The sequence below is a fragment of the Pogona vitticeps genome, chromosome 6 (assembly GCF_051106095.1).
Source record: "Pogona vitticeps strain Pit_001003342236 chromosome 6, PviZW2.1, whole genome shotgun sequence".
Lineage (NCBI taxonomy): Eukaryota > Metazoa > Chordata > Lepidosauria > Squamata > Agamidae > Pogona > Pogona vitticeps.
In genome coordinates this window covers 117,949,307-117,959,807 of record NC_135788.1, presented here as the reverse complement: position 1 = coordinate 117,959,807, position 10,501 = coordinate 117,949,307, and the positions used below count along the sequence as shown (strand labels likewise).

Sequence of the window (10,501 nt, the reverse complement as noted above, 5' to 3'; positions counted from 1 at the left end):
GGCTGCAGGAAGATCGTGCTCTCCCCCCCCCCCCCCGAAAAAACCCTAGTCTTTGAAGAAACAGCCAGGTTCAGTCATGGTTCATCCCAAGGTGTCCTCCCACGGTCTCTTCTTCTGCGGTGGCTTTGGGGCGGGACGCGGCTGCTGTTCCAAAGGGTTGTGGCGAAAGGTCTGGCGCAGTGGCCCTGGGGTTGGGGGTGGGAGAGAAACAGGACAGGCTAAGTTTCAGTTTTCCAAAGACTCTCCCCCACCATCTTTAAAAGCAGAACAGGAAGTGAACACCGTGGGTCTCCCATAGTCAATCTAGTCCCAAGGCAGAAAACCCAAACCAAGTCAAACAAACCCACATGAAAACTGGAAGTGCCTGAATATCCACTTCCACTTTTGATTTTTCTGAGGGTGGGTAAAGAAGGGCTAGGATTTTTCCCAAGGCAAAACTCAGCAGAATTAGAAAAAGTCTTTACAGCATAGAAGCCTTTTTGTTGCCAGGGACCCACAAGTGAGCTTTTTGGGGCTACTGGAAATTTCCTTGGGGGGCCTGGAGGCACAGTGGGGGGGGGATTGAACTCTCATCATAAACCCATCTCTACTGTGGTTCCCTGGCAGCTGTGATCCAGCATCAGGTTGCAGCTGAACCCACAAGTGTTCCATTTTGCTTATTAGTAGGCATCCTTTAGTTTCCAGAGTCTAGGATAACGTGCTCTGAACAGAGGTCATGGAACAGCGCCTACTGTGGCTGAAAAGGCCAATTTGAGAGTGACCATCCCTCCCACACTGAAGACAAATCCAGTCTGTACCCCCGTCTAGCTCCCTGATTTGGCTGTTTCCAGGACTGCCTCTTTGCCTTGGCCTGCTGGACAAGGGTCTCTTCAAATTGGGAGAGGCCATGATGCACTGCCTGCCTCCAGGCTGAATGCTCAGATGTCAGGGTTTCCCATCTGTTGAGGTCCATTCCTAGGGCCTTCAGATCCCACCTGCAGATCTCCTTGTATCGCAGCTGTGGTCTCCCTCGGGGGCGCTTTCCCTGCACTAATTCCCCATGCAGGAGATCTTTTGGAATCTGACCATCAGCCATTCTCACGACATGCCCAAGCCAACGTAGACGTCGCTGTTTCAGTAATGTACACATGCTAAAAAAATCCAGCTCGTTCTAAGACTACTCTGTTCTGAACTTTGTCTGGCCAAGTGCTATTTTGCTGTAAAAAGACACGTCCCTCCCCCTTGGTTGACTGAACCCCTTTTGAAAGCCACTGGCATTGACGGCAATGACAGAGAGGCAACCAGGCACGTGGCTTGTCTGTTACGAATCTCCTGCAACTTTTGTCTGTTACGAATCTCCTGCAACTCCGATCAGATGGGCTGACAGTTGCAGCCTTAAGGGACAGGAGTCCTGATCCTTGTGTTTTATCCATGGCATGATGGTTAAACTGAAGCCGAGACTCTGCTCACCACCTGAGTTCAATCCCAACCAAATCTCGGGTAGCCAGCTCAAGGTTGACTCAGCCTTCCTTCCTTTTGAGGTCAGTACATTGAGTACCCAGCTTGCAGGGGGCGGGTGGGCAATGTGCACCCTGCATAATTAAATTGCAAACCACCCAGAGAGTGCTTTAAGCACTAAGGGGGTGATATGTAAGCACCACACACTGCTTTCTCCAGCTTATGCACCTTTTCCTTGAGCTCTTGACAGGCTGCCCTGTTTCTAAATGGATGACCCTGAAGCAGGGCTCTGCAGATGTTACATTCACATTTGGCACATGGGGAACGGACAGCAGCCAGTTGTAACGGAACCAGCTTACCTCTGGCGGCCATCTCCAGCTGCTCTTTAATGCGCCGGTTACGTTCGTCCAGCTGATGAGCCAACTGTATGTTCGTCCAGCCTGGAGGGGAGAGGGAAGACCATAAAGGACCGTTTGCGTGTTAGGTTTGTACAAAACAGAGACCTGGACACATGGGTGGGCAACTTCCAGAGGCTGGTGGCCTGTATCTTGGAGAGATTTAGTTCTTCCGTTGCAGGCTTCTCTAGTGATTGGCAACTTCACACATCCAGCCTGGGAAGGAAGTATAGGACAGGCAGTTCCACTTGGAAAGAGTTGGACAGCCATCCACTGAGGTCCCAACCACTAAGGGTTTTTTTATAGGTCAAGAGGCCGGTTTTCAATTTTTATTATTATTATTTTTTTAAATGTGCCCTGGTTCTGAAAAACAACCCGCCCTCTCCCCTCCACTTGCCTTTCTTAATGCTCGATATGAAGCTTTCCTGCGGCTCCTGAGGACCAGTGTTTTGCTGCGGCGGCCTTTCGATACGGAGGCGGGTGCGAATGGCGGGCACACGCAGCACCGCCAGCTGCACCAGCGAGAACAGGTTGGAGGTCACCCAGTAGAGAAAGATGGCCTGTGGGGAAGGGACGAGAGAACATCAAACCACGCCGACGGTTCGAGGGGGTGTAAAACAGCGGAAGCAAGATACAGTGGGGTCTCGACTTACGAACGGCTCGACATACGAACGTTTCGACTTACGAACCACTCTCATAGGAATATATGGACTCGACTTGCGAACTTAGATTCGAGTTACGAACTCTTTTCCCCCCCCTTTTTTAAAAGCTAAATCATCTTAGGTTAAAAGGAAGAAAAAATATCCCCCTCTAGTGGCAGAAGGCGGAATAGCAGCTTCCCATTAGTTTCTATGGACGAAAAGAGCAGATACGGATTAAATGGTTTTCAATGCATTCCTATGGGAAATGAAGATTCAACTTACGAACTTTTCGACCTGAGAACTGCCTTCCAATACAGATTAAGTTCGTAAGTCGAGACCCCACTGTATGGGGATGAGAGCACCGAAAGCTATGAGCATTTCTGGGCTCCTTCCAGCCGCAGTTCTGTGAAACCTCTCTTTGCGCCGTCCGTGGCTGACCGGATCTTGTTCTATCCTAATGAGGACTAGAACCTTAGTTACTCAAGTCAGAGACCACCCAGTAGAGGAAGGTCGCCCTGACCTTAGTTTCTTGGAATGAGAGAGAGAGAGAGAGAGATAAAAGTTCTTATTTGATCTGTTTTTTCGAAAACATGCAAGCTTGTGAACCAAACAGAGCTCAAGGTTGAAGCAAAAAGCTTAGGTTTGTTCAGTTTGCAAATGTGGCCTTTTCTCGGGGGAGGGAGGGGGGGAGGACTACAACTCCCAACAGGCTCAGCATCCAACACGGTAACTGGCTGGGAGTTTTCTGGGAGCTGCTTCATCCCCATGCACAGGGAATTTTCGAGCTTCCCTGTCTGTGTGGAGATCTCTCTCTCATCTACACAGAAGGAGCGCAGCTTGGGTGCTGGTTGTTTTGGCACAATTAGGTAAAACCGGCAACCCTCTGGGGGCTTGCAGGAGGTGTGAAAGGAGGAAAGAGTCTCTCACCGTCGGGAAGGACATGGTGACCGGGAGGATCACAAGTGGAATCACTCGAAAAAACATCTTCATGGTCTGCATGTTTGGGTTGGACACTCCGGATTCGGCGCCCAGCTGCGCTAAAGAAAGATGAAGTTAAACCTTCTGCTGTGGCCCACCTCCCTCCTCTTTCCTCACCCTCCAGATACCCGCAGTTAACGAGGAAATGTTCCTGACACGACAGCACAGACCTACCACTGGGGAGGTTCCTTTTTTTAAAATAAGAAACCAACTGCGGTTGCTTTGAAGGCATCAGCGACGGCCGCTGTGACAATTCTGCTGAGGGACAAAGTGGCATTTTTCTGGGGCCGCTGCAATTGCGTGCCTCAAACGTGCTTTGCAAAACGAAGAACGCAAAGCCACTTCGTTTCTACCTGTTACATTTTCTTCCTTCAAAAAGGCACTTTCTTATAGCCTCATGACCAGAAATAAAACCCCAGCAACCTGTGGCAGGCATGCTCCTCGGAACCCATTCCTAGAGCCACCAAAACCCGTGGCCGGCCCCCGCGCGAGGCATGCCTTACCAAAGGCCTGCCGTTTCTCCTTAGCCGGGATCAAGGCTTACCTCCAGAACGACCCACATGGTGGCCGTGACCGTCAAGGGCAAGATGTAGTAAGGGTCGGCGGCGGTGAGGTCCGTGATCCACCAAAACCCCCCGGTTTGCAAGCTGGGCACGGGGAGTTCGGCCATTTTCCGCAGGGCGAAGTAAAACGAGATGAAAATGGGCATCTGAGGGATGGAGCAGGAAAGGAGAGCCGTGAACAGGAAGGAACCGAAACGGGGATTCACGGGAGCAGCGGTACGACCCAGACTCACCTGAACAAGGGGCACCATAAATCCTCGCAAGGGGTTGATATTATGGGTTTTCTGGTACACCATCAAATCCGAATAAGCTTTTGCATCTGCGGGACGGAAGAGAAACAGCGTAAAGCATGGCTCACTTTACCCCAAGATCACATGACCCACAAGCAACAGGATCCTGATGGACGGGACCGATTTCCCCAGGTATTACATTGTCTCCAGGTTTGAGTTTGAATTCTGCCCAAGCTATTCTGAGGTTAGGATCCAGCACGCTGGACAGCTTCAGGAAAGCCGAGACTGAAACCCAGAACGCCTGTGAAATCAGGGCTGCTAGATTCTGCTGGGGTGTTGCAATCCCAGCACGCCCGAGGAACAGCTTGTTGGGGAAAAGCTAGATCAGGTCCCGATCCTCCTTCGTTTCTGCCACCATCAAATTAAGATCCCACCTCCCAGTACCTCTGGCTCCTCCCGATCCCTGATGACTCCTCCCCCTTAGCGCTATCCTAGCAGCCCAAATCCTGCCTTCTTCATAAACACAACAACCACCTACATCGGACCATCCCACTTTCTCCTGCTCTTCACCCAAAAACGCCACTTACACTCAAATTTGTTGGTTGACCGCTTGGCCTCATTCATGCGGGCGGTGAGCTGGTTAATTTGGGGCATGTGCTTGTTGAGTTTCGCTGCCTCCTGCTGGCCCTTCACGATGAGCGGGAAAACCAGGCAGCGAGCCACCACCGTCCCTGCGTTGATTTGGAAGGAGAAAAGAGTTTGCTTACTCTCCGGCACGACTGCAGCGCTAACATTACCCACAAGGCAGGGCTAGGGATCACTACAACACCCGATAGGTTGACGTCACCCCTAAATGGACACAGTTAATTCTTCTAATTTATGTCTAGCCCGAAACACCACTCTTCGGGCAGCTGAAAAATTTGTTTGGAAAACGGCCACTTCTACGGGCTCTGAATTCGTTGTGGCCAGGGAAAGTTGCTCCGTTGCAGGCTACAACTGTCTTGACGTCTACAGTCTCCGCGGCCTGAGAAAAGTTCCTTTGAAGTACAACTCTGGTATCCGCCAGCCGCCCCACCCTGTTTTTAAAAATAGTTCCAAAAGGTAATGTCGAGGAACTCTTGGGAGGACGGCAACTGATTTGCCGGCCTTCTGAGAGATGATTTTGTGGCTGACTGCTCGGCTAAAGACCTCGCCAAACCCCGGGGAGGTTTCCCCCACCGGCCACGATCATCCGTAATGGCTCTCTCCGCCAAGAAGGTAACACATTCATATTCCTTTCTAATCCCAACAAACCCCCGTCACCTGTTATGATGGCCCCCCACCAAGGCAGGCCCACATTGACGTGAAGAACCTCCAGCAAGTTCTGGATGAGACCGACTGGAGTGGTGCAGTTCATGCCCATTTCGGCAAAGCTCAGCTCCTGAACGGCCTGTCCGAGATCTTCCGTGGAGAGAAGGTTCTCGATCGGTGGGGGCGTCGGGGGTTGAGCAACCTAGAACGAGAAATCCACAGCAACCTGTTCATATCACTCCTGTGGGTCTTAACCCTTAAAGAATCATCCTGGAATTGTCCCGTTTTCTTCGCAACATCCATTACAAATTAATACTATTAATTATTGGCAAATGAGTCCGTTCTGACTTACAGCAACTTTTTTCAGGGTTTCCCAGGGAGAGAACCCTCAGAAGCGATTTCCCTTTCCCTTCCTCTAGGGGCGCTGTGGGGCTGTGCAGCTTGCCCAAGGCCACCCAGGCTGGCTCTTCCCCCAGAAGGCCCGGTGGGGAGGAATCGAACCCCCAACCTGTGGTTCTGCAGCCACAAACTTAAAACCACTGAACTAACCAGCCAATTATATTCCTAATTACCCACCCTCATGATTTACAAAAAAATGTGCTTCTTACCTGCGTGCCTGCAACCGCTGCTGTGCTTTGATACCGGATCGCCGGCCTGAAGAGGGGAAGTCGGCAGCCATTTGGGGGGTCAAGACGCAGGAGAAAAGGAGGTTTAGCTCTCCGCCACGTGAGTGGGTCGAACGTTTTATGGCTCTGAAAAAGCAAACTGCAAGAGTCAGCATCCTTAGAAAATCACCATTAACAAGGGAAAAAATTATAAATATTAGTCTAATGCTACCTTCCCCAACCTGGCTTGGGTAGATGATAACTCTGGATACTGCTGCACGCAAAGGGCAGCTACTTTGTTGTTTTTGTTATAAACTGCCCAGACTGGTGTTGGTTGCCAGATGGGCAGTATATAAATCAAACCAATCTACTCCCATCAAACCCTGCAGCAATGCTGAGGATGATAGGTCTTGCAGGCACCAGGCTGGGAAAAGCAGTCCGACAGGACTAAAGATCACGTCGATGAGTGAGAGACATCTTTCTCTGGCCTTCATTTTGCCATCATCAGCGGCAGTGAGGTTGTATAAGAGCAGCACAGAAAAAACAGGAGCCGTTCCCACCACATCAAGTTCAATTCATTGTTCGGCTACCCCATGGCACTAGTCATAAAGGAATCCAAAAGGCCGTCGGAAGGCTAGGGGGAAATAAAAAACAACCACTGACTGAATCCAGGCAGAAATCATCATGAAAATCACTTGAGGAGCCACTGCTAGCTGCGTAAAAGTAAAGATATGGTATAAAGGCGAAGGCAAAAATCTGTGCAAATTTAGCGTAGCGTTTCATTTACCCCTCTGTGCAAACTATTAGCGATGAGTTTGGAAACTGGAGCTTAAAGGCATTTCCAGTGCCTACAGAAAACCCAGAGCAAGACCATTCAAAACACCGGTCGGCAGTTTTCAAACGGGTCTTCCGCCCTTCTGCCCAATATCTGCTGATTTCAAGCAGTTTTAAAAATCTCCCCACGTCGTCAGCCGTGAGCCCTGCAGAGAGGGAAGGATGTCTTACTGCTTTGGGGAAAAGAGCCTCCTGTGGCTTGAACAGACTCCACACAATGTCTCAGACCAATCTTGTATCTCAGGGGGATGAACCCCTCTCCTGTGGGCAACGGGGCCAGAAGCCGCTGGAATGCTCCAGGACAAGTTCTGCTGACTCCTGACCCCCTGCAATCAAGGTTTCCAGAGTAAAACTGTGGATACATCACGCCGGAGCGAAGAAGGTCAAACCTCCCAAAGAGTGGACCATGAACCCTGAGCCTGTTTAGAATCTTAAAAGACTTTTGTTCAAAGGAGAGCGATACCGTTCAAATGCCTGTGACCCGTGGGTGGCTTGTATTGTTCTCCTTCATGCAATTGCCCCCTGGTTTTGGCGCCGTGGTCCCTCCCTTATCGATTACACTTTGTTATCCCAGGGCATGCCAGCTGGAAACGTCAGTGGTTCCATCAACTTTTGTTGTTGTTTAGTCGTTAAGTTCTTCATGACCCCATGGATCAGAGCACACCAGGCCCTCCTGTCTTCCACGGCCTCCCAGAGTTGGGTCAAATTCCTGTTGGTCGCTTCGATGACACTGTCCAGCCATCTCGTCCTCTGTCGTCCCCTTCTCCTCCTCCCTTCACACTTTCCCCACATCAGGGTCTTTTCCAGGGACTCTTCTCTTCTCATGAGATGGCCAAAGTACTGGAGCCTCAGCCTCAGGATCTGTCCTTCCACTGAGCACTCAGGGTTGATTTCTTTCAAAATGGATAGATTTGTTCTCTTTGCAGTCCAGGGGATTCTCAAGAGCCTCCTCCAGCAACTAATTCCATCAAGTAGTGAACGATAACTCTCAGGTTGTTAAAGTCATTGACTGTTGGGTGTGCAGCCAGGGCGCATCTAGTGGCACGCAGGGCTGGCCTACATACCCGTGGGGGCTCCTAACACTGAGAGGCTGGAACCACACTCTGGTTCAATGGGTAGGCGGCCGAGATGTAACCTTTTCTTTGATCCCTCCCAGTATGCCCTAGCCAGGTCTACTGAGTGACCCTTAGCTGTCCTTTGCGTGCAGAGGTATCCATAGGTCACCCTGTGGGCATAGTTGACCGAATGGGTCACTGGATGGGGATGAGGATAATCACTATCTGCCGGGCTGGTCATCTTCCTGGCCCTGTGCGTTCTGAGAACCATGAAGCAGTGGAGCAGCTAGCCTCCCGAGGTGGTGGGTGCCCCATGGCTGGAGGTTTTCAAGAAAAGATGCGACAGCCATCTGTCTGGGAGGGTCGGCGGTCTCCTCCCTTGGGCAAGGGGTTGGACTAGAGGACCTCCCAGGTCCCTTCCAACCCTACGACGATTCTATGGTCTGTTGCTGTATTCAGGCCACCCCTGCCCTGATGCAAATGTCTTTGCTCTCGCTCAATGCGCCCTTCTTTTTATGAAATGAAATGCCTTCGTGGACTTTGATGCTACACCCTCATCATTGCAGCTTCTAGAGAGGGGACTGTAAGAAGGGAGCAAGTGCCAAAGAAGAAAAAGTAGCGCTTTGTAATGAAGCCTCAACAATCCTTAGAGATGCTAAGCTGCTCTGCGCATGAGGAACTAACTGCTTTGCTGAGAAGCGAGAAATTGAAACCCATGCACCTAGTCCTCAAGAACCAATGAACGGCTGCATACTTTGGTTTCCTTTTAAAGAACTTTTAAAAAACGTGAACCGTGTTGATCTCAGGGATTCCACTTATTATTATTGCTTGGCTCTTAATAGAATTAGCTGAGGCACCGAGCTCTGGGAGTAACGGACTTATTAATATAAAATGTTTTTAACTCGCCTTTCTCCCTCAAAAGGGATCCAAGGCGGCGAACAGCAACGAAAAGAGGCCGGGCAGAAGGAAATTCAACGGGTGCAGCTCCCGCTAGAATCTGATGGTGAAAAAAGGCAGCCCCAAGGCTCTAGTCCCTGAGATGCCTCTCCCTGAAGGTCATGACCCTTGACCCTGCTGACGTCACAGACCCGCTGCCCTCCCTTCCCCTCCTCCATCACCGACCTTTCTGACGAAGTTTCGAAGAAGGGGCTTCGCCGCCGTGACCCCAACCCGGTTCCAGGCGCACCCCCCAACCACCAAAGCCGCCATCATCCTCGGCCCCCCAAATAACCCCGCCCCGAAAGCATCCGCACGGGAACAGACCACATGTTGGTCCGGTGGAGCGTCGAGCATGCGCGTCGAAGTCCCGCGAAGCCGGCTTGTGTCCGCTGCCACCATTTTGGTTATGGGCAAAGTTGCAGTATATTTTTATTATTTGCGCCGTGCGGGAACGCGGACCTGTTTTTTGGGACCCAGCCTTAAGTAGAGGCCAAAAAAAAAAAAGGAGGGAACGGTCCACTTGAAGCACTTTCGAAATCCACTGAGGCACAGAGAAGGAGTGAGAAAACATACGGGAGAAGGCGGTGGCCATTTTTGAAAGGGGCAAACTTCCCCTTCGTTGAGTGGGGCGATAAGGACCGGATGTTCATCCTGAGGGCAAGTGAAGGAAAGCGGAAGCGCCGCCATATTTGCTGCGGGCAAGTTTGCATACGCGCGACCGTACTAGGGAGGGGGAAAGCGCCCCGCCTCTCCGAATTCAAGTCGTTCCTCAACATGGCCACAAGGGGGCAGTAGAGGCTGACTTTTTTTTTTGAAGCCTCCTCGTTGCCTCTTCGACTGTTCTGGGCGGTGCAATTTTTTTCTGCCCCCCACTACAACACCAGAAATCCCCAGCACGGGCTGGTGGATTCTGGGAGTTGTAGTCCCCCCAAAATAAATTCGACCGTCTATGCAAACTTTAAGCGGTCTTCCTGCTCCACATTTTGCATCTTCTTGCCGGCTAATAAGTCTCTTGCTCCCTCAAGTCTTCAACAAAATCAGGATAACTTCCAAACGAGGAAGAATTAGGAAAAGGCGGTGTGATTCAGAACTGCACAAATGCAGGAATAAGGCACTGCTTTCATTAAACCATTAACAAAAAAACCCCCCCAAACTGGATGCATTTTCAGACACATGCTCATAATTCAAATATATGGGTCTGAATGTACATCCAGTATGTGGGATTTTTAAATGGTTTAATTCTGGTGTCCAGAATTGTGTAAGAATTCATTTTTTATGTTTATCCATGTATTTTGTACTGTAAGCTACTTAGAGTGGTCGCGATGACCTGATAGGCGGGATACAAATAGAATAAATAAATAAATAAATAAATAAATAAATAAATAAATAAATAAATAAATAAATGAATGAATGAATGAATGAATGAATGAATGAATAAATAAATAAATAAATAAATACTGTAAATAAACAAATAACCAGTGCAGAATGGAGGGGGACATGAATTCTAAGCTTCCTGTTCAGCAAGGATGGCCCC

The 10,501-nt window shown here is 50.1% G+C and overlaps 1 protein-coding gene across 2 annotated transcripts; it reads right to left on the bottom strand.

Moving 5' to 3' along the window:
- Positions 1 to 23: 23 nt before the first annotated feature.
- On the bottom strand, positions 24 to 9,381 carry OXA1L (OXA1L mitochondrial inner membrane insertase). 2 transcript variants are annotated; one of them, XM_020809755.3, is made up of 10 exons: positions 9,151 to 9,381; positions 6,143 to 6,286; positions 5,547 to 5,736; positions 4,832 to 4,975; positions 4,248 to 4,333; positions 3,996 to 4,160; positions 3,401 to 3,505; positions 2,230 to 2,392; positions 1,797 to 1,877; positions 24 to 185 (listed from the first exon to the last, which is right to left on the bottom strand). In XM_020809755.3, the coding sequence occupies exons 1-10, from the start codon at positions 9,364 to 9,366 to the stop codon at positions 82 to 84; spliced, it is 1,398 nt and encodes a 465-aa protein (XP_020665414.3). In that variant the 5' UTR covers positions 9,367 to 9,381; the 3' UTR covers positions 24 to 81. The 2 variants fall into 2 exon arrangements, with proteins under 2 accessions (XP_020665414.3, XP_078234447.1); XM_078378321.1 differs by having other exon boundaries at positions 6,143 to 6,299; positions 9,151 to 9,247.
- Positions 9,382 to 10,501: the final 1,120 nt, after the last annotated feature.

Coding starts and splice junctions, on each gene's coding strand:
- OXA1L (XM_020809755.3), bottom strand. CDS start 9,366: ATGGTGGCAGCGGACACAAGCCGGCTTCGCGGGACTTCGACGCGCATG. Junction 3,506..3,995: donor CCATGTGGGTCGTTCTGGAG/GTAAGCCTTGAT, acceptor TCTTTAGCGCAG/CTGGGCGCCGAATCCGGAGT. Junction 186..1,796: donor GCTGGAGATGGCCGCCAGAG/GTAAGCTGGTTC, acceptor CCCCAACCCCAG/GGCCACTGCGCCAGACCTTT.